Here is a 23,995-nt window from a genome sequence, read left to right as displayed (position 1 = left end):
ACCTGGGCGGGGATTGTCGGTGCAGACTCATGGGCTGAATGGTGTCCTTCTGTACTGTAGGGAATCTACGATTCTAATTTTAATTACCCTTTCACTTCTTGTGGGATGCTTCTGAAATTTTATTTTATTTATCTTGCTTACCCCTGTTGTTTAATGGTGTATTCATTCATTCACAGCCCATCATCATTGGAAAGCTGCTAACATTGACATTTTGGAGATAGTTAATATGTGATATTTAAATGGGAGAGCGATTCGATCCGCACGACTGCGTGCCAGAATATCGCCGATAGATGAAGCTGGGCGCATGTGCGAGGCCTGCACTTCTTGTAATGTTGGTTGTACGCGTGCGTCAGCCTTGTCATGTGGAGAGCGCATGCGCGAGGCCGGCTCCGCTGTAATGTTGGTTCTGCGCATGCGTCAACCGGGTGTTGTGAAGGACGCATGCGCACGATCTCGCCTGGACCCGTTAAGGAGGCCAGGCTGCCATTTATAACGGTGCAGAGCCGAGGCGGCTGTTGGTAAGTAGGGGTTGTCATCCTGGGTTGCAGGCATTCTTATTGTAAATGGGACATGCACGACAAAGAGAAGACGAAAAAAGAGGTAGGAACAGTAGGAGGTAGCAGTTATTGTTCGACAATAACATTGGGCATTTGACCTCAACTTTTTATATCCAGAAATGCTGCCTTACCTGAGGAGTCCTTTTCAATACTTTTGTTTTTATTTCATATTTGCAGCATCCACGGTATTTGTGTGTGAATCGCCCGAGAACCGGGATTGTCCGCCATCTTGTTATAGGAAAGTGGAATTCTTCCACGTGTAGTACGGCGCATGCGCCCCGCCATTAAGCTGCGGGTTTGGTTCTGTGCCCAGTCATGATGTGGGTATGCCGGCGTTGGACTGGCGTAAACACAGTAAAAAGTCTGACAACACCAGGTTTTAGTCCAACCGATTTATTTGATAATAGTCTATTATCAAATAAATCGGTTGGACTAAAACCTGGTGTTGTCAGACTTTTTTCTGTGCCCAGTTCCAGGGAGAAGATCAATTACTTTCAAAGACTGGCGTTATGCTGTGTCATTTCCCCTCGCCACTCTCATAGCCCGCAACGACATCAATGTTGTTTGTTCTGGGCTCAGTGAGTATGATAGGGAATGGGTGTTCTCATCAGGGTTTTTTTTCAGGATGATAGCCAGTGGCTAGTGGTGTGCCTCAGGGTTGGGGGCTGGGACCACAACTCTTCACAATATACATTGATTTGGAAGAATGAACTCTAGGCACTATTGCTAGGTTTGCAGATGATGACACAAAGATATAGAGGGATAAGTAGTATTGAGGAAGTGGGGTGTAGGATTGTAGAAGGACTTGGTTAGATTAGGAGAGTGGACAAAGAAGTGGGAAATGCAATACAATGTGGAAAAGTGAGGTTATGCACTTTGGAAGGAGGAATGGACGTATGGACTATTTTCTAAATGGGAAAATGATTAGGAAGTCAAAGCACAAAGGGACTTGGGTGTCCTTGTTGAAGATTATCTAAAGGTTAATGTTCAACTTCAGTTGGCAGTTAGGTAAATGCAATGTTCTCGTTCATCTTGAGAAGGCTAGAATATAAGAGCAGGGATGTACTTCTGAGGCTGTATAAGACTCTGGTCAGGCCCCGTTTGGAGTATTGTGAGCAGTTTTGGGCTCATACCTAAGGATGGATGTGCTGGCCTTGGAAATGTCCCAGAGGAGGTTCACAAGAATAATCCCTGGAATGAAGAGCTTGTTGTATGATGAATGCTTGAGGAGTCTTGGTCTGTATTTGTTGGTGTTTATAAGGATGGGGGGGGGTCTTATTGAAACTTGCAGAATATTGCAAGGCCTGGATAGAGTGAATATTGAGATGTTTCCACTAATAGGAGAACTAAAACCAGAGGGCACAATCTCAGGCTAAAGGAATGATCCTCTAAAACAAATGAGGAGAGTAGTGAATCTGTTGAACTCTTTGCCACAAAAGGCTGTGGAGGCCAGGTCCATTGAGTGCCTTTAAGACAGAGATAGGTTCTTGATTAATAAAGAGATCAGGGAGTTCTGGGGGAAAAGGCAGGAGAATAGGGATGAGAAAAATATCAGCCATGATTGAATGGCAGAGCAGACACAATGGGCCAAGTGGCCTGATTCTACTCCAATGTCTCATGGTCTTATCAATTTCCTATTCCTCAAGATAATGGCCAGCCTTCCGACAGGTTGCCACGCTGGGTGGATTTACTCTCACTACCGTTGCAAAGCCATTGTCTCACCCAGTCTTCCTTCTATCAAGCTGGGCAAGACATTAACAGCAAAGCAGAGTAACTGGGGCATTGAGAAGAAAGACATAGGATTCAGGCTGGTGAAAACAGCAAGTTGGGGGTGGGGGAGTTGGACTGGGAAGGGAGGACAGACTTGGTTAGGGGGAGGGGGTAGGATGTTTTGGTGGGGTGGGCTGGGAGGTTTTGGAGGTGGGAGATGACTGAGATGTTTGGGGGGGGGGGTGGTGTTGGCTGCGATGGTTTGTTTTCGATGTGGGGGCAGGGGCCCTGAGATGGGTTTTTTTTTAATGGGGAGGGGGTGGTCTGGGAAGGGATGGTTTTTGAGCGGGGGAGGTGGCTGGGAAGTTCAGGGGTGGAGGCGGGAGGGAAACAGAACCAGGTGGTGGGAGGGAAGAGGGGCTGGGAGGTTTTTGGTGGACAGGGGACGATGAGGAAAGGGCTGGGAGGTTTTTGGTAAGGGGTGAAAGAGAGGGGGAAGGGGCTGGGAGGTTTTTGGGGTGGGGTAGCAGAGAGGGGGCCAGGAGGTTGGGGGATAAAGGAGGGGGCTGGGAGTTTTTGTGTTTTGGGGGGGGGGGGGAGGGGTGGAAATGCGATGGGGCCAGGAGGTTTGTTTGGTGGGGGGGGGGGGGGGGGGGATGGTGGAAGAGAGAAGAGGGCCAAGAGGTATAGGGGAGATGGGAAGGAGGGGGCCGGGAGGTTTGTATGGAGGGAGGGGAGAGTACCAAAAGGTTTGTGGGGGAAGAATGGGGCCTGGAGGTTTGTTGGTGGGGGGGTGGGGAACACGAGGCTTTTGGGAGTTGAATGGGTTATTGGGTTCTCTAGTGTCATTGAGGTACTATCAAATGTGATGCTGGGAAAGCAGGAAATTATGGGCTGTATAGTTCAAATTGTCACTTGGTATATAACTTGAATGTTGCTGCAAAGAACAACATTGTTGAATGGTAAATTTTAAATAATTTATAATAGGAAAGAAAAGGTAAGGTATCTTAAAAATCTGAACAGATTAAGCAAGCCACTACTTTGCAGTGGTTACGACTGGTATTTTCCATTAATTTGATACTGCCATGTGCCCCCAATCTTAATCTTCAATGGCAGTGCATTTTTCAAGATTAATTGTGATTGTATCCATTCCTTTACAGTTAAAACTCTTACTTGTCTGTAATGCTTTTTTCCAACTAAAGATTGTTAACAGAGCCTCACATAAAACCTAAAGTTAATGCTAAGGCTTTACTGTTTGCCTACAAACATTACGTGCTGGGTAAGAGTTGGGTGGAGTATTGTGTATGTATATAATGGAGGATCTTGGGTAATCCTCGGACCACGTGAATAACTATGCATTTTAAAAGCTTTTCTGCCATTTTTCAATTTTTTTTCTACTCTTGGAAGAAGGAGTTTACATGTACATAGCATCGTTCACATCATAAGTATTTCCCAAAGCACTTCAATGAAATGTTTTGCAGTGTTGTAATGCACTACCAATTTGCAAGGTCTACCAAGCAACAAATAAAATAATGATCAGTTAATTTGCTTTTGTTGGCTACGGTATACATATTTGCTGGAACATTTTATGAACTTCCTTGAATAATGTTATGGGATTTTTACGTGAACACCACAAAGCAAACTGGCCTCAATTTAAGTTTTCATTATGAATGTATTCAAGAACAGTGTTTCTGCTGAAAGCTCCCTTCTAATAGTCTGTGTAGATTATTTTCACTGGATTGTCATATTTGAATGCATTCACACTAAACATAACTATTAAAAAAGGTGGCGCAGTGGTTAGCACTGCTGCCTCACAGCTCCAGGGACCCAAATTCAATTTTGGCCTTGGGTGACTTGTTCTCATGTCTGCGTGGGTTTCCTGAGTGCTCTGGTTCCCTCCCACAGTCCGCAGATGTGTAAGTTAGGTTAATTGGCCATGCTAAATTGTTCCCAAGATGTATAGATTAGGGGGTTTGGCAGAATAAATGTGGGGTTACGGACATAGAGCATGGGTAAGATGCTCTGTTGAAGAGTTGATGTAGACTTGATGGGCCACGTGGCAGCCTTTTGCAATGTAGAGGGCTGTTTGTTATTTGGTCTTTCTCTGGATGAGGTTGCTATGTGTGCTACATCATTTAAAACTAGCATCTCTCACTGACTGCATCTGATACTTGGTTTTGTAAGATGCAAACAACTATTTTTCTGTCAGTAAGCTCTTACTAGGTTGGATGAAGAAGATTTTCACAAAAATCTGAGAAAATAGTACAAAGGGAGCGTATGTCTGTTAATTCTCCCGTTCAAACACGGTGCTTCAAAGTTGTCCATGTCACTTTATTTGTATTCAGCAGAGGGAGTCAAGTTGTGAAGATAATATCCATTTGGATCAATCCCAAAATACTGATCTGAAGAATAATACAAAGGCATTAAAAAGAAGTGATTTCTCCAATTCTGTTTGAATACATTCCACAAACAATGGTGGCAGTTTGTATTTTATATACCTGCATCCTAGATTTTGATAATGGTATCAGTCAGAACTTGCTGAATAAAAGTGCAAAACATTTAGTTGACACCGCAGTCTGATTATATTTGTGTGCTGCATTCTGTGTTCCAGCCACTCATGACTCATTCCTTTGTTCTTGCTCTCTCTTTCTATCTATTCCTAATACCATTTGTTTTGTCAGGGTGAGAATTTTTATGGTGGATTTTCTTTTCAGCTGCCATTTTTGGGTTGAAAATCGTCTACCTACTTTTTTCCTCATCTTGATCTAGGGCACGCTTTCTTTATATGTTTCTTTTTTTTTCTTTCAACACTCAAGTTGCCAGAAATGCTCTGCTAACTATAGTTAAATGATTCTAAGTTTTGCATCATCTACAAATTTTGAAAATATGCCTTGAAAGCAAAGGTCTTGGTCTGTCAAAGGGGTCTCAACTTTGACCCCTGGAGAACTCCATTGCAAGCCTTCCTCCAGCCTTCCATTAATCATGATATTCTTTGCTGTTACACAGGCAGTTTTGTATCCATATTGCTACTGCCCCTTCTATTGCATGAGTTAAGCTTTGCTTGCAGATCTGCTCACTGGAACTGTATCAGTTTTTGAAATTGTGTGGTCACATCAACAACATTACCATCATCAACCCTCTGTTACCTCTTCCATCAAATTAGTTAAACAAGATTTGTCCTTAAAACCATGGCTTTCCTTTATTAACTTGCATTTGTTCAAGTGACTTATTGTTTCTAGAAGTTTCCCCACCTTTTGAGGTAACTAGCTTGTAGTTGCTAGGCTTATACCCATTTTTGAATAAGGGTGAAACATTTGCAATTAGCCAATTCTCTGGCTCTACCTCTGAGTCTAATGAAGTCTGGAAAATTATGGTCTGTGCCTATCGACTTTAATAATAGACTAGGTGTTTAACCTATCCATGTATTTGAAATGTCTCCTTTTCCACCATAACCTGGGCAGCAGCATCTTCTGAAATAAAGGCAGATGCAAAGTATTCATTTGATCTTGGCTTTGCCCCCTGCCTACATGCATAAATCCCCATTTTACTCCTTTTACCACCCTTTACTATTTATAGATTTGTTGACGACAAGGGCGTTTTGTGTCTCGTACTTTCTCTTTGCTTCCCTAATTTGCTTTTATCACTTCCCCTCTGAGCCTTCTATATTTAGCTTAATTTTTGGTTGCAATATGCACCTGGCATCTATGATAAGCACACTTTTTTCTGCTTCATCTTCATCCCTATCTCTTTCACTATCTAGGGAGTTCTGGATTCCTTAACTTGGGGAACTCTTACCCGCCCTTTTTTTATGCAATGATATCCCAGTTTATATTCAGATAATTGAAGTCCCTATCATAGCTATAATTATAATTCCTTGCAAATTTGTCTTTCTACATCTTTGCCACTAGTTAGTTATAGACTGCACTGAACAATGTAATTGTATCTTTTTGTTTTTGTTCCTTGGCTCTAGCCAAATTGGTTCTGTCCTTGATCCTTCTATCACATTCCCTCCAGCACTGAAAAGTTCTACTTGATATACTCTGTGCCTGCGCACCTTGTTCCATTTCACCTGATGAAGGAGCAGCACTCCAAAAGCTTGTGATTTTCAAATAAACCTGTTGGACTGTAACCTGGTGTCATGTGACCTCTCATCACCTTGATATTGCCATTCATGCCCCTTTTTCTCTCCTATTTTACCTGTGCATTTTGAGCCCCCCCCCCTGCCCTCTGACCCACAACAGCATTTTTCCACATAGCAGTCTGCACAAATCATATTCAATACACTCAGTAATTTAGTCTTGATTACTTTCTTCCTCATTCTGAAACCACCTAATAACTTACCCTTTCCTATTCTAGCGCTATCCATTTTTTCCTGTATTCTGTGCACCATGATATTACCTGCTGGTTCTCACATTCACGCCAAGTTAGTTTAAACACTCCAATAACACTAGCACTCCCCTGGAAGGAACCTTTTTGGTCAAGCTGTATTTATGTGCAACCCATCCAGCCTGTACAGGTCCTAACAACTCCAGAACTGGTCCCAGTGTTCCAGAAATCCAAAGCGCCACCCCCTCCATACCTCTGCGCATTCTTTCTAACCATGTATTCATCTGCTTTATCCTTCTATTTTTAACTCGCTTGTGAGTTGAATGCAAAGCTAACCCTGGCTGCTTTTCTCCACTACAAATTGCTGTCATCCTAAGCTCTGGAATTCCCTGCCTCTGCCTGTTTACCTTGCTTTCCTCCTTAAGGTACTCCTTAAAACCCATTTTTCAACTAAGTTCATGCTCATCTGACCTACGTACATGGTTAATGTTTTGTTTTATAATGCTCCTGTAAAGCACCTTGGCATGTTTGATATGCTGAAGGTGTTGATTCTATAACATCATTATTTCTTACTTTTCTACCATCATTTGTAAGGGAAAAAATCAATGTATTTAATGTTTTGTTCATAATTGGACTTCTCCTTCATGTCAGCTTTTTTAACCATTCTTTGACTTTTATAGTTCCTTTTTGAAAAAGTCCTTTAGCTCTCCTATTCCCCCTTTTATCTCTTACATTATCTATATTTCTCCTTACTATCTCCTTAATGTGCCTTCTCTAGGATTATTTAGTTTTAGTCTCTCTATCCAGTTCTACACTTCATCCTGTTTTATTTTTGAATGTTTATATTTTATTCTTTTATGACCATGGATGCATCCTTGGTATCCTAATACTAGTCTTAGGTCATGGCTTCAGACTCTGCATGTACTCTAATGACATCGAGTTTTACCTCCCCGTAATCTTCCTTCACCCTTGGGCTACTTGTCAGCCAAATGTCCAACATCCATGTCCAGATCAGTTAAATACTGGAAAGCATGAAGCAATTGTCTTTGTTCCCTGCTGTGGCCTTTGTTCCTCAACCACTTTCTCAGATTGAACACTGTTGACCACATCCTCCTCCTCCAATACCTCTCCACTAGATGGAACTGAAATGTTTTAAAAATTTGATTTTTTTTTCAGGGATGTGAGTCTTGCCAACTCAGAGGTTCTAACCATAGCCAGAATTTCACTTGCAATGGGTTTTCTTTGCGCACTCAACCAGTGCAACTGTTTGCAACCTTAGCATCCAGTTTGAACCCAAGGTGAGTTATTGATCCCATATCCTCTATGTCACAAGAGCTAATTCCATCTTTGTACATCAGTTGTCTTTGCTTCTGCCTAGCTCATTTGCTGCTGGAACCTCCTTTTTTTTATCTTACTTTGGCACACAACTTTTAAGATCTCTTGGGTAGTCTCACAGCCACCATCCTGGATACTGCAGCTCATTCAAAGTCTGCTATTAAATTTGTGGCCACTTCGTTTAAGCTCCTTTAACTTTGTTTTTGGCAGTAAGCACAGACCTTTGTCCTGTCAGTCAAATGTGCACTTGAACTTAAGTAAGAAGTCTCACAACACCAGGTTAAAGTCCAACGTGTTTTTGTTAGCAAACCCATGTAGGTCAGCAGATCTGATCTTTTGGGTAAGCGTTCTCCAAGGTGGCCTTCATGACACCCGACAGTGCAGAATTGCTGAGCAGAGACTGATAGCCAAGTTCTGCACACATGAGGATAGCCCCAACCAGGATCTTGGGTTCATGTCACACTATTTATAACCCCCATGACTTGCCTGGGCTTGCAACTCTCACTTGCTGTCCTGTCTGGAGACAATACACACCCCTTTAATCCATGCTTAGTGCTATCCCTGCTCACACACTCTGCACCTTTAAGACTTTTTTAGCTGTAAAAGCTTGCAGTGTAATCAGTATTCTGTAATCTGAATGTGTCTTTATATGCTCTGTTTGTGATCAGAACTCCCCACTCACCTGACGAAGGAACAGCGCTCTGAAAACTAGTGGTGTTTGCTACCAAATAAACCTGTTGGACTTAAACCTGGTGTTGTGAGACTTCTTACTGTGCTTACCCCAGTCCAACACTGGCATCTCCACATCTTGAACTTAAGTCCAGAGGTGTAGAGGAAAGCTTCTAACCCATTGCACCATCCAGCATAGCACCTCAGGATGGATAGGCTTGCCAGCTCTGGTTGAAATAATTGTTTTGCAAATTTCACTACACGTCTCACTCCAATTGGCTTACCCCTACATGCCGGACGTTGTTGTCTTGATATGTCCATTTCTGTGGTGCACCAGCTTCCTGCTCCACAAAAGCAAACAAATTGTTACACAATCAGCTAATGGGTAAAATACCCTTTATTCCCCATCTCCAATAATTTTATTGTTGATCTCTTTAGATCAGTTATATGAAAAACAAAATGGCAATCATTTTTAATATCCCTTTATTTTTTTCCCTGATTGTGGCAGTATTGAGATGAATCTTTTTAATTCAGAACCTCCAAAACAAGGAGGTTTGGCAATTGGATGGGACATCTGAGATGTGAAGAAAATGTAAAAATGGAGAGGTCAAAATATGGTGAAACATATTTGCTAGAGATATGGTAATATGAGTGTATAATTTGTGCAAGGTGGAAAACAGTGTTAAATTACAACCTTATTTTCAGGCTCTCAGACCCAGCTGCAGACTTCAGGCAGTAGAAGGAGGGGCCAACAAAGGAACCAATCGCTTCCTGGGTTAAACAAAAGAAACTCGGGGTTTGGGTGTCTGTTAGCAGGGATACAAAGCAGTCAGAAGAAAAACACACCACACAGATTCTGCAGGTTACCACTCCTGATTTTACAGTAGCTGTGAAGCACAAAAAAGAAAAGTAATTTTGAGAACAAACAAACAGGAAGAACCAGGACTTTAAACAAAAGGAGTTGAGACAGGAGACAGTGGTAAGTCTAAAAACGGAAGGATTGCGGGACATGGAATAGTAAACAGCCAAACATCAAGGGAATGGAAAGAGTTTGGAGGAACGATGAAAGATAATTGAACTTTGTATTCTGTAAAGAAAACACTCCTTGGAGAAGGAAGAGCCTAACAGAACTATATTTAAAAAAGAGGACGAGAGGGCACAATGGAAATTAGATAGAAGCATATTTTAGTGAGAGGTTTCTCCTATCGTTTTCAAAATTACTTTTCACATCTAATGTTTAGAATGTGCTGCCAAATAGTTTCTTTTAATTTGATTATGCTAAGGCCTTCCAATGCTATTTCCAACACTGGTAGGAAAGTTAAGAAAGAGATATATATATATATGACTCTCAATCTTGTATTAAAATGCATCAAGATGAGTTAAATGAGGTGACCTTAATATGTGGTTAAGCTCCTAATAGAGAAAAAATTACTTTTTAAAAGAAAAGGAATATCCGATTTTAGAAAGATGAGTGAATTTGCTGAGGCGAGTGAATGAGAAATTAACACAGGATTATTGATCAACAGTTAGGTTTTTCAAATTGACTAATGTTACAAGTTGGATGTGTTCCATTTAAAGAAAAAAGGAGATGACTTCAAAATATGCTTGATTTAAAGGAGAGGGTGGAAATTAAAACTGAAGAAGAGGGCAAGCATGATTGAGGTAAGATTGAAAATAAGTGAATGAGAAAATAAGGAATAAAGTTTAATAAGGACAACCAGGAGAGAATAAGACAAAAGAATCTCAAATACTTTTTTGAAAAAAGTGTTGCACAAATTTAAACGTGGAGGAACCAAAAGAGGAGAGCGAGTTAATTGACAATCATTGCAATTTATTGTAACAAATTCTTTGCTTCAGTGTTAATAAAAAATGAGGTCTTTGGAAGGTGGCATGAACTGAATTGTTTGAAAGGGGAATGAAATAAATTCGTTAAGCTAAAGCAGAACAAAATGATAAAGATCTGACTAGATAACTCTCAAACTCCTATCAGAAACAGGGAAGGAATGGGTTCCTAGGAATCGCATTTCAGGGTTCTAAAGGGGTTTTATATTGATCACTGTAACAAGTCTTTTCAAAAAGAGGAATAAAGTTATCCCAGTTAATTACAGACCTGTTATTTTAAGATTTGAGGTTAGGAAAGTTTTGGATCCTTTAATTAAAGATTGAATTGCTCGGTATTCAAATGAAGAAAAAAATAATTAGAAGCATTCAGCACTGATTTAAGCAAGGAAGATTGTCTTACAAATTCTGAGCATCCTTTGAAGAAATAGCCAATGTTAGGGGAAAATTAATTTTCAACAATCCTTTGAAGTACCACTTAAGAGACTGTCAGCGATTAACAGTCATGGAAGTAAGGGTAGCAAAGTGGATTAAAAGCTGGTTAGAAAAGAGAAAACAGAATCAGAGTTAAAGACAGATTTGAAATGGGTTCCAAACTTGAAGAATAAATTAGATGCCAGTGTGGATACAAAATTGGCTTTTAGAAAGAAAGCAGAGTTTTTCAAGCTGTAGATAGTGTATATTTTCCAGGAATTACTAGGGACTACTATTTTTGATAGGTATTATTGATGTGAACCTGATGTGCAGGGAATAATTTTTAAAATTAACTGATGATACAAAATTCTGAAATCTAATAAACAATAGAGAGTAGTAACAGACTTCAGGAAGGCATAGACAGTGAAATAGCAAGTAGATGAAATTTAAACAAATGGGAAGTGATGCATTTTTGTTGAAAGAATGAGGGGAGGTTGCATAAATTGTACTAAATTAAAGCTGGAGTGGGAATAGAGTGACCTGTGAGGATCTGTACATGTGTTTGACAGAAAAAGTTGAGAAGGCTGTTTTTAAACAAAAGCATATGGGATCCTTGCTTTTATATAAATAGGCATAGATTACAAAACAAAATTACATTAAACCTTAAAGCAGCAAGACTGAGAAAAATATCTAAATCAGGCAAGTATTCTACAAATAGGTACTTACTAAAGTTGGTAAGCACAACATGGAACATTGAGAGGATAATAAGTTACACCTTGGCGGGCCTTGTTGCCACCAGGCGGTGGAGGTCCATCTACGGAGGGATCTCCCCCAATTACCTCAGGGACCTGGGGTGGAGGCCGCTGCACACAGCAGTGCTGTACAACTGTAGGCTTTTTTTCCAGTTCACAGGCTTCCGAGACTGCCCTTTCTGTGGCCTATTGGAGTCCGTGGACCATGTCTACGTTTCATGTTATAGATTGCACACCCTTTTTTGATTTTTTTCAAACACCTTTTATTGATGTTTTGTTTGCACTTCAGTCCCACACTCCTGATCTACGGACACCTGGTGTGGAGAGGGGAGAGTCGGGATGCCGACCACCTCGTGAACCCGCTCCTGGGCCTGGCGAGGCGGGCGATCGACAGGGCCATCCATCCTGACTGTCTGCCCCTCTACCGCGGCTACATTCGCGGCCAGGTATCCCTGGAGAGGGAGCATGTGGTGTCCTTGGGTGCAGTTGACGCCTTCTGTGCCCGCTGGGCACCGCAGGGGCTGGGGTGCGTTATAGACCCAGACAATCACATTTTGATTTGATGTGTCTTAAGTTTCCTTTGTACTTTTGTCTTTGTTCATGCTGCTCCCCTTCCTTTTGGGGAGCCGCCCCTTTTTACTTTGTCCTAATTTAATTTGAGTTTGTCTCTTTGGTTTGACCTTAAAAGAGGTAGAGGACAAACAGAATTGACAAGTGCTTCCAAATATGTTGAAAATGAGCAGGTCTGACAGGATATGTGATGAGAAAAATAAATTATAATGCTGTTTCTCACTTGTAGAACCTGATCTGAATATTTCCAGCATTTTTTTGTATTTATTTCAAATTTGCAATTCCCCGACTTTGCAAGTATTTAACTTCAGTATTTATAGAAGAAAATAGCATTCGAGAGGAGATCCATCCTGCAATGATTGAGTGAAATGAAATATTATAAATAAAAGGAACACTTCAGAGGTTAAGTTAGAGGTGCAAAATGGTGGGACCTGACCCAAGAATCTTTAAAGGAAATGGAGAAGGAATAGTAGAGACCATAGAAATTTTACTACGAGTGAATGTGTGATGGTCGATGGGAGAATCGCCAATGTAATATATATACGGTTAAAGGAAAATGGAACTAACAGCTAACCTGAATAATTACAGGCCAATTAATTTAACAATAATGGAGAAAATTTTGGAGTTAAGTAAAAGTGAAAAGACTATTTTAGATGAAGAGGAAATAATTATAAATGGCCAATGTGGGTTTCAAAAAAACACGCTAACTTTGAAAAGATGATGAATGTTGACAGCTGCTAATAGTGGATCATTGGAAAGCAGAGGTGTGCAGAAGGCCAGCATTGGAGGAGTCATGGTTGTTGGAAATAGATAGCAGTGTCCTATGAGCTTGTTATAAGGCTCTTTATTTTCAGTGTGAATATTAATAATTTGGACATGGGTGCAGAGAAAATGTCATGTGGCCTCAAACTATTCTGCCATTCAGCAAGCTGATCAGAGACCTAACTCCATACATCCACTTTTGGCCTTTGCTTAATGCACCTATCAAATCTCACTTTTAACAATTGATCTGGCATCAATTACTGTTTGTGGGAAAAGGTTTCAAACTTATACCATCCTACATGTATTTATTTCCCCATTCTACTCCTGAAAGATGTGGTTTTAATTTTTTTTTGATAAAAGCTCTCTAGTCCTATACTCTCCAATAAATGGAAACCATATTGCACAATCCAACCTATCTATTCCCTACAATATGTTCAAAACTTTGATCAAATAACCCTAAACCTTCTAAATTTCAGGGAATATGACGCTAGTTTATTTGCTTATTGTAGGTTAATCTTTGAAGTTCGGGTATAATTCCAGTAAATCTACACTGCTGCACTCCTGCCAAAGTCAAAAGTTCCTTCCTTAGCCTGGGATCCAGAACTACTCAAGGTGTGGTCTAACTGTGGTTATGCAGTATGACTTCCACTCCCTTGTGTTCTATTTGCTATATGTTTTTTAAAAAAGCATTCCATTAGCTTCATTGATTATTGTCTGGACCTGGTCATGATATTTTACTGTTACATGCAACTGGGCAACTGCCAATTTCATTTTGTCCTTCACTGTTTCTAACTTTACACTAGTTGGGAAGTATCCTATTCTATCCTGTTCGGACCGAAAAAGGATAACCTCACATTTGACTATTTCAAAATCCTTTTACTAAAATTTTGCTCGTTCCTCTAATCTATCAAAAAATCTTTAGTTTTGTTTGAGTCTACACAACTTGCAATGCCACCTTTTTTTGTCTTCATTGAAATGAGGTTTGTGACTTTCTATCCCATCATTTAGGTTATTGAATATGGGGAATAGTTGAGACTCTAACATATGTCATTGTGGGATATCACTTGTCACATCCTGCCAATAAGAGCACTTACCCATTCTCTCTCGGGTGCTCTCTCAGGGGTGCATGCGCCCCTGATGCTCTGCTAATTTCCTGACAGGTTTATAATTTGCCTTCACTTTCTGCTAATTTCCGGACAGGTTTATAATTTGCCTTCACTTCTATTCAAAGCAGTATCCAAACTTGAGGGCAAAAAGATGGGAGGCATTGTAACTCAGTTTATGAATCAGAAGCCAAGATGGTGTAATGGGTAAGAAATTGGCAGATGGAATCTGTTGGTTCATTTAGGTTTAAAAACAGTGCTAATACTTTGGAGGAAGGCTGACAGATGTGAAATTTTTTTTGAGGGTTCAGTATTGCAAGGCTTTAAAAGCAGCACCTTAAAGTCATGTATCCAATATTTCATAAGATTTAATATATATAGTACAAAATGAGATGCTTGGTGACCTTGCATAAAACCATGGTTAGAGTTGGATTGAAGTATTGTGCACATGTTTGAACTTCACAATGTAAGTGGGACATTGAGGCAATTGAGCGGAGGAGGGCACGCTGTTTCACTGGGTTACTGCCTGGGGTGAGGAAATACAAAGATATAAAAAATTGGAATACTTTTTGTTATCGTGCAGGAGAAATAAGTATTTTGACATAAATTAAAATTATGAATGGTTGGGACAGAAAAGTTGGAAACAAGTTATTGTTTGAGTGATGAGGGAACACAGACAAAATTGAACCCAAGTGATTGATGACATGGAACAGCAGGGACTTGCTTACAAAGGAGACCAGGAGAAAGGTTGGCGAAGTTGTCGAGCATTACCAGAATTAGTGACTGAATACTTAAGGATAGATAGTTGAAATAGAGAAATGTAGTGCCGTGATAATAGAACAGTTATTGAATTAGGATTACTGTTTATATGAAGGATAAACAATGCAGGTTGATAGAATTGTATGGCCTATTTCTAAGTAACTTGATATTCCCTACTCTAGTTCCGAACCTGTTGAGGTTCCATTGCTGGATGACAATGGAACTTGCATGGATTATACAATCAGTGCCCTCACTTTGAACATGCATTTGCATGCCTTCAAAAGACTAGTATCACTTTTCAAAGAAGCATTCCACAAAAGTTTAACCCAACTCGAATAATTTTTGATGTATAGCCAGCCATCAAGTAGAATCAGGAGTTTCAAGACTGTTCACAAGTTTAAGCTTTCACATACATCACTTACAGTATGGCTTGTCTTGTTACTTTTTTAGTATTCTTATTTTCCAAATGTTGCGGCTAAGAGGATTATTACCAATAAATTAATTGGTGATATGGTGGAATCATCTGCTGCCCTTTTCTGTCTCCTGGTTCATGGGAAATTTGAGTAATCTGAAAAAGGGACAAAGGCCGAGCTGTGCAGATCTTCACTCCTTTTTCGATCCTGTATCTGGTGCATAAGCGTAGACAAACTCAGCCCATTTGTTTGGGTGAGGGCAAGATCAATCTCCTTATTGATCTTCAATTGAATAACTTTACGATACTGCGGTCAAGGTCATCCATACAGTATGGGCCATTTAGGAAAAGTAATATTTCACCAAGAAGTCAACTTCAGGTTGTTTAAAAACTCATGAGAAGGAAAGAAACACTTAACCTCAATGTGTTCCTTGTTTTATTTTCTGTGGAGCACAGGCTCTTGCATGTAATCTTAAACAACAGTTCTTAGATGTGGAAAAAGCAGTATACAGTGTGTTCCTCAGGCTCACTAGAAATCTGCTTTGGATTACAATTATCAGCTTGCATGTGAGATCTTGTGGAAACAGTGTTGCAGAAGAAGGAACAAATTATTTCCTGAATTAAATGAAAACAGCTAGGATCAAGGTTCAGCTGGCACGTTGAGAAGCAAAACCAACAAAAGGAAACTTTACATATGGATTATTCTGGTTGGGAGAGAAAGTTTCTCCAGGAGAAATAGTGGCTGTGGAACAAGAATAGAAGAGAACAAAGAAGGAAATCAAGTTGAGAACCAACACCTCTGCTTGAAATAAAAAGTGGGGGTGGGGCTAACTTTCTGGATACCAATTTAGTGTTAAGTCCAATGTCTGAATGCCCATCATGCACTGTTCCCATTTTGACAGGTACCCACCTATTTTATGCAAGTAGTCTAGGCCTGAAACTCTGGAAGTCAGGCTTCGCCAGAGTTTACAGCAATGGAGCTGGGCAGTGAATATTTGGGACCATGGTTTTTTAGTAATCCTATGAAATGTAAGTGAGGTCTAACTGCATTGATTGTCGTCCAGAGATTTGATGGCCCCATTGGTCCTGGTGCTTGGTAGAACTGGGGGTCTGAATTTCAAAACACCTAAGAAAGCTGCTGGAATTTGACAGTAAGAAGAGTGCCCTTTGTTCTGAGAAGCAATGACTTGATCACTTTGCTCTAGGAAGCAACAAATTTCTTGTTTGCCCCTTTGAAGAAGTCACTATCATAATGCCTTCAACACAGAAGATGGAAATCCTCTGACAGCACTGGAATATTTTCAATGCAAAGATTTGTGTTTTGTGATTGGTTCCTGAATGTATTTCTCCAACTTTAAGACCCACTTTAGTAGCTACAACTACTATCAAACTTTAGTCTCATGTCCTCTTTTGAATATTGATTTTTGTCTGATTGTGCTGATCAATTACTTTGTTTTTTACTAAGATGTGATATAAAATTGTTCCTGTATTTGTATTTCTATTTTTTTTGTGTTCCTATAATGGGTGTTAAAATTAATGCCTACATTTTTCTAGTTATGAGCAAAATACAGGTGCTAATCAGGCATGCTTCTGCTTTCAAAATTGAACTGTAGCTCAGATCAGGCTGAGAAAAAATACTAAAGCTTTCAAAAGTTTATACAATCCAAACAAAAATACAACAGATGTATTTTTTTACAATCAAACATACATTCACATGCACAAAGCATTTTTTAACTATTCAACATAAACTTTAGAGGAACAGAGCTTTTGAAATTTGACCTCTAAATTTTCTTAAGTTTTTTTTTAAGAAAACACACTGGATACTGAACTTTAATATTATAGCAATTGATCTGCACCAAAAGCAGTGAAGATATATCATTGGAAATGGTGCACATTGCATTAGTTTGGGTGGCAGAAAGTGCCTTCAGTTTAAAGCAATAACATATTTATATAGCATTTATCAAGTGGTAAAACATCTCTAAACATTTCACACGAGTTTTTGAACCAACTTTGACACTGCATAAAAATATGAAAATAACCAAAAGGAGGGAAGAGAGGCAAACCAGTTTAGGAAGGAAATATCTGAGCTTAGGTGCTAGGTAGTTGAAGATGCAGTTGCCGCATGTGCAATGATTAAAATTGAGGATACACAAGATACACATTTGAAGTACCAATAGTAGAAAAGTAGCCAGAAATTTAATCGTCGCTAGCATTCAGTGCTGAATTTAACAATGTGAGGTGGAGATGGCAATCTTATTTAGTGTTCTTGAAGCAGATCAGCAAAAGATCTACTCCTGCTTACAATTCACAGATCGTTGGAAGAATTGGTACTAAGGTGGAAGCTAATGAAAGGGCATAACCCAGCAACCTAATTTGCTTTCACTCACGCACTCCTATCACAATGAGGAGTAAGGACCTTGTGAAGAATGTAAAATTGGGAATAAAATAAACTTCCTTTTGTTTTGCAGAAGGAACATATTGCATAGAACAGACAGAGGATGAACACTACGACTAGAACCTCATTGCCTGAAGAACATTTCCATGTAAGTGCCTCGGGAGAAAGTGTAAAGTTTCTGAACAGCTTACCTCGCGTTGAAAGCAGCCTGGAAGTAAAACCATATTCAACAAATTCAGCTAGTCAGGGAACCGATACTACATCATCAGAATCGGAATCATTCAACAACACCACCAAACAGAGCACTTTGGAAGATGATCCATCACTTCTGGAGATGCAGAGAACTTCAACTTGCGGGGCTGTTAATAAGCTGACCACTTTTCCAGAAGATTCTGCACAAGATGAAGATTTTAAATGTTCACGTTGTGAAAAGACCTTCAAACAGTTATATTTATTCACTGCTCATCAGCGCTTCCACAAGAATGAGGACGCATTGAAATGCAAGGTATGTGACAAGGTCTTCATGCACATGTCGAGTCTTCTAAAGCATCACCGTATTCACACTGGTGAGAGGCCATTCAAGTGTGAGGTATGTGGAAAGGCCTTCTCAGTTTCGTCAAGTCTCTTGCAGCATCAACGCATCCATACAGGTGAAAAGCCCTTCCAGTGTGATGTCTGTCAGAAACGCTTCACAGAATCCTCTTCGCTTAGAACACATCAGCACATCCACACGGGTGAGAAGCCATTCAAATGCACAGTGTGTGGGAAGGGTTACAGCAGGTCATCACAGCTGCTAATCCATCAGCTAACGCACACAGATGAGAAGCCTTTCCAATGTACCATTTGTCTGAAGGGTTTCATCCAGTTCACCCACCTCACCAATCACCAGCGCGTTCACACTGGTGAGAAGCCATTCCAATGTAACCTCTGTCAGAAGCGCTTTGTCTCCTCCTCTTCACTTGCATCACACCAGTACATCCATACTGGTAAGAAGCCATTCAAGTGTGAGCTGTGTGACAAGACTTTCACGCAGTCATCAAACCTCCTAAAGCATCGGCGCATCCATACTGGTGAGAAACCATTCAAATGTGAGGTGTGTGAGAAAACCTTCACTGTGTCCACAAGTCTCCTGAAGCACCAACGCATTCACACAGGTGAAAAGCCTTTTAAGTGCGATGTCTGCGCAAAATGCTTCATTGATTCCTCTTCTCTGACCAGGCATCAGCGTATCCACACAGGAGTGAAACCATTCAAATGCGAAGTGTGCAGCAAGGTGTTCACGCTGTCATCAAGTCTCCTGAAACATCAACACATGCACACCAGGTAGAAAGCTTTCCACTGTGACATTTGCCATAAAGGTTTCACTGTCCCCACTTTAGTCAGAATGCAGCAGTATATTAACACTGAAAAACTAGTCAACTACTTCACATTTAGGAAATGTTTTAGCACATTATAGCAATTAACATGTGTGATTCTCAATTTTTCACTGCTGCCTTCTGGCATCAACACATCATGACTGAGAAGATAAGTATCAAAGGGTAGAATTTCTGCTCATTAAACTAATATAACTGCAATTGAGGGGAATCAAGTGAACCAGTGCAGAATATTGGAGTTTTACTGAGTTGTGTTAAATCCAGTTAAATTTCTGTTTTCCAACTATTTATTATGTTGGTTCAAGATTCAATTTGCCAGGATCCAATCCTGCCTGCAATAGGACATCCCATGGAGAAATTGCAAGATTACGACAATTACTATTGTTCAGGAAAATTGTTCAAATTAAGCTAATGTTCTTAGGTGCACAGTCACAACTGGCAAGTTTTAAATCATTCAATATATTTTAAATTTATTTCCAGTAATTTTGAATCAAATTACTCAAGGTGGAAGACAGATTTTAAAAATGCTTAATTTTGCTGATGAATCCATTTTCAACTGTTAAACAGCAGCAAGTGACCTCTTAAATGCATTAAGGAATACTTTATAATGGAAATAAGAAAAATAAACAGATTATGTTCTATTTTACTGCCAGATTGTGCTGGTTTATGGAAGATTTAATGCTCTTACAGATTTTAAGGGAAGTTCAAATTAAAACCAAATGAGTGCAATTTCCAGATTGCCTTTCCCCAGGTTTTTGCTGAAGCTTTCAATTAGTCCACTCACTGCAGAATCAATAATGGTACAAAACCTTTATTGTACCATCTACTAGTCACTGAAGACTTGATATCATGCCACCCTGGATGTTCCAAAATGCTTGGAAGTGTAGTCACTACAATAATGTAAGACACAAGATACCCAATTTCCAAGGAACAAGCATTACAATAATTTACAAGAGCATTTGTTTGGGTAGGCTTCATAGACTCCAGATGTTTGATAAAATGCCACATAACAAGAGGCTTGCCAGCAAAGTTGAAATCCATGAAATGAAAGAGTTAGTGCCAACATGCATACAAAGACAGGAAGTAGAGTAATGGTAAGTAGTTGTCTTTCAGGCTGGAAGAAGCTATATCATGGCATTCTCCAGAGGTCAGTACAAGGATCACTGCTTTTCTTGGGATAGGGAGACAATTTCAAAACTTGCAGATGACATGAAGCTTGAAAGTATTATGAACAGGGAGGACAGTGTCCTCATGATATCGATCATTGGATGGTGTGAGATGAAATTGAATAGAAGTGTGAAGTGATACATTTTAGTAGGAAGAATAAGGAGGGAATGTGTAAAATAAAAGATACATTTCTAAAGGGGATGCAGGAGCTGAGACACCTAGGGGTTATACATGCATAAATTATTAAAGATGGCAGGGCAATTTGAGAAGGTGGTGCATGTGATTCTCGGGTTTATTTTGAAAAGAACATAGAGTGCAAAAGCATGGAAGTTATGGCAAATCTTTACAAAGCACTGATTCCGCATTGCAGAGGACAAGACTGTTCCAGGGATGGTGACTTCTGTTGTCTAAATCAACTAGGGTAGCTTGAGTTGTTGTCAGAGAACAAATAATTGTGAGAAGATTTGCTAGATGTTCTCGAAATTGAGGGTCTGGACAAAATAAAAGTAATAATCGTTCCCATTGGATCAAACACCAGAGGACACTGCTTTTAAGGTGAATGGTAAATGAAATGCATAATGAGGCATAGTCTTTTAGTGCAGTAAATTGTGGCTTTCAAAAGGCAATTTAATAATTAGCTAAAGAGAAACTTGCAGAGGTATGAGGAAAAAACAGGGCAGTGGGATGAGGTGAGTTGCTGTTGCAGCTCGTTGACTTGATATAATGGACGGAATAGCCTCCTTGTGCTGCAATCACTTGTGATTTAAGTGTTGGGGGTAAATGTTGGGGCAGAAAAATTACAAATCACTGTGACTTAATGGGTCCTCATCCCTTTTGTGTTGTCAGAACCATGTCAACATGCCAGAATTGTTGTAACTGACATTGGTGACTAATCCCTCATCCACAACTCACCAGCAATCAGAATATCTATTTAATTGGGGAATTTGCAAGGCAAGTTTAGCAATTCCTTGACGTTTGTAATACATTTCACAGAGGGTATCAGTGTTTTTGCTGACATCACACAATAACTCACATCAGAACAGATGGAATCGCCCTTCAGCAGAGTCAGCACCTTGCAAGGGAATGAAAAACTCCAACAAACTGGATTTTAAACAAAGGAAGAATGTGGGCATTGTGTAGAGGAACAGATGGCACCACAAACGCTTGGATATCTGCTATGTTACTGATGCATGTCTGGTTCCTGCTGCATTTGCTCGTTAGAAGCAGGAAATGGGTCTTTAAATTCTGACTGGATTAAATCAAGTATGAACAGCTATTAATTAAGTTACAATAACTTTCTTTTGTCATGTCTGGTGAAAATAGTGTTTGTCTTTGATCAACTCTTGAATGTAGTAGATTATTAAAGGAACTGAACCCAGCTGATGATAACATTTTGCTGATATGAATTTTCTTCACTGCAAAGGTTATAGATTTTTATAATATTTATGGAAAGTTAGTAAAAGAGATGGAATAAATTAGTTCAAGATGCAATCAATATTTCTGGAAAGGTTGATTAAATTTGGGTGTATTTTGCCTCCATTAGACATTGCATGCACATGTTTACAAATAGACAGAATAAAGTGGCTAGATGGGATTCAACTGAAAAGGGATAAGCTTGCTGGATTGTCTGCACAGCAAGTGGTGACCTTTTTATCAGCCTCCAGTTTAAGCAATTCTGATTGGTACAAAATTAATCTTCCAGTTTTTCCTGAGAGCCTCTTCCTTCAAGGTGTCACTGGTAGCTTCCTTTTTGACTTTTTTTGCTGTTTCAGATTCAAATTTGAATCACTTTGTACTGTACTACTGTTGTTTTCCATCTAATGTATTTACAGTAATGTAGCAACAGGAAACATAGAATCCCTACAGTGCAGAAGGAGGCTGTTCAGCCCATCAAGTCTGTACTGACAACAGTCCGCACCAAGCTCCATCCCTGTAACCCCACGTATTTATCCTGCTAATTGCTCTAACCTACACATTCCAGATTACTAAGGATCAATTTAGCATAGCCAATCAACCTAACCTCCACATATTTGGACTTGGGAGGAAACCTTAGCACCCAGCGGAAACCAACACAGACGTGGGCAAAATGTGCAAACTCCAAACAGTCCGTGACCCAGGCTGGAATTGAACCCAGATCCCTGGAGCTGTGAGGCAGCAATGCTAGCCACTGTGCCAGCCCAAAAGTAAAACCTGAGATCCATCCATCATAAGGTAAAGGGTAAAGAACACCCTGTCTATATCTGCAGATGCCTCCTCATATATCTTACACGTTGTAAACCAAAATGATCTACTGGATTGCATTGCAAGAATTCAAAATGATTTGCGAAGATTACCATCATGAGTCCCGTTTGGTAGCCTGATCTGCTTACAGTGAACTGGCTATCAAGCACTTCATCTATGACAATGAGCAGCATCTGGCCTCCTTGCTCATTGGCATTTGTTTACATAAAGTTTTACAATGCTGAACAAAATTCTTAAATCATCTTGAGCTCTTCACAGCCATCTTTCTTGGCATTAGGTGAGAAGGACCTTTTGCATTCTGTTACATTTCTATCCACAAACAGAAGTTTCAATATTCAATTCAGTAGATGAACAAGTAGTTTTTTTTTCTTAATTTCATGAATATTTTGCCTGCAGTTTTTGCGCATTAAATTATATGCTTCAAGAATTGACACTGCACTAAATATTCTCTTCTAAAATTGTCAGCTGTGGTTTTGTGACAGTATTTATACCACTGAGTTAGATGGATGCTCATTCAAGTTCCACTCCAGCAACTAAGCACATAATCAAGGCTGACATTCTGTATAATACTGAGAGCTTGCTGCCATTCAGCTGAGATGTTAAAGCAAGGGCCCTATTGCCCTCAAGTGGATGCAAGATATTCTACTGAGAAGGGGAGCTCTCTCTGGTGCCCTGGCCAATATGTCTCCCCTAGGCAGCATTACTAAAACATTCCTGTTGCCCTTGCTACATCTAACTGCCTGTAGTGTTTCCTACATTACAATAGTGACTGCACTTCAAACTACTTGATCGGTACCTTGTGATTACCTGAAAGTGCAATGTGAAGAGTCTGTTTTTGGTTTGGTGTCACTGGTTACTGATTCCTTGCATTTCATCAAATCTATAGACTACCTTCTGCACCATAGCTAGTCAAATAATAGCATAACTGAGGCCTATTTTGTGTGTGCTTCTATCTTCCAGCAGGATGAAACAAGGTTAACTGCAAATTCTTAATTTACATGACGTACTTGAGTGAATAGAAATGTTTTAATGGTGGGTTCTGTTTATTTCCTATCACTCAAACATTAAAAATAGAATATGAAAACTTTGTTATTGACTGGGCTACTTCACTTTGCAAGTCACAATTTGTATTTAAATCATAATGTCTCTTAATTCCTGGACTGTTACAATCTCAAAGCTGCAGAAAAGTGTTTTCCCAATGGAATGGATGAAGATGAGTTCACATGACATCCTCAATTATTCAAGGATTACCAAATCACGGTTTATGCTGTGAATTTACTATAGAATAGAGAAAGAATACAAACCCAAGTCAACCTTAAGCATAAAAGAAATCAAATCCCCTGCTGTTAATATTCTGAACTACTTGCCACGCAGTTACAGAACAGCCATGGGGACCAAATTCGCACCTCAATATGCCAACATCTTCATGCACAGATTCAAACAAGACTTCTTCACTGCATAGGACCTTCAACCGATGCTAGACACTAGATACATCTAGTCATCAAGACTTGAAGACTTGATTAGCTGTAAAGATTCACATTCCAATCAGTATTCATGTAAATTGAGTATGTGTCTTTATATACCCTGTTTGTGATCAGAACTCCCACCTGA

The 23,995-nt window shown here is 39.8% G+C and overlaps 1 protein-coding gene across 6 annotated transcripts; it reads left to right on the top strand.

Moving 5' to 3' along the window:
* Window positions 1–438: 438 nt before the first annotated feature.
* On the top strand, window positions 439–23,429 carry LOC145350871 (uncharacterized). Of its 6 annotated transcripts, none has more exons than XM_080200264.1 (2): window positions 439–518; window positions 17,677–23,429. In XM_080200264.1, the coding sequence occupies exon 2, from the start codon at window positions 17,707–17,709 to the stop codon at window positions 18,928–18,930; it is 1,224 nt and encodes a 407-aa protein (XP_080056390.1). In that variant the 5' UTR covers window positions 439–518; window positions 17,677–17,706; the 3' UTR covers window positions 18,931–23,429. The 6 variants fall into 6 exon arrangements, with proteins under 6 accessions (XP_080056390.1, XP_080056393.1, XP_080056395.1 ...); XM_080200267.1 differs by lacking the exon at window positions 439–518 and adding an exon at window positions 522–600; XM_080200269.1 differs by lacking the exon at window positions 439–518 and adding an exon at window positions 7,869–7,891.
* Window positions 23,430–23,995: the final 566 nt, after the last annotated feature.

The sequence above is a fragment of the Carcharhinus amblyrhynchos genome, chromosome 12, assembly GCF_965287045.1.
Source record: "Carcharhinus amblyrhynchos chromosome 12, sCarAmb.v2.hapA, whole genome shotgun sequence".
Lineage (NCBI taxonomy): Eukaryota > Metazoa > Chordata > Chondrichthyes > Carcharhiniformes > Carcharhinidae > Carcharhinus > Carcharhinus amblyrhynchos.
The sequence above is the reverse complement of the archived record's forward strand: the minus strand, read 5'-3'. Positions and strand labels throughout refer to the sequence as shown.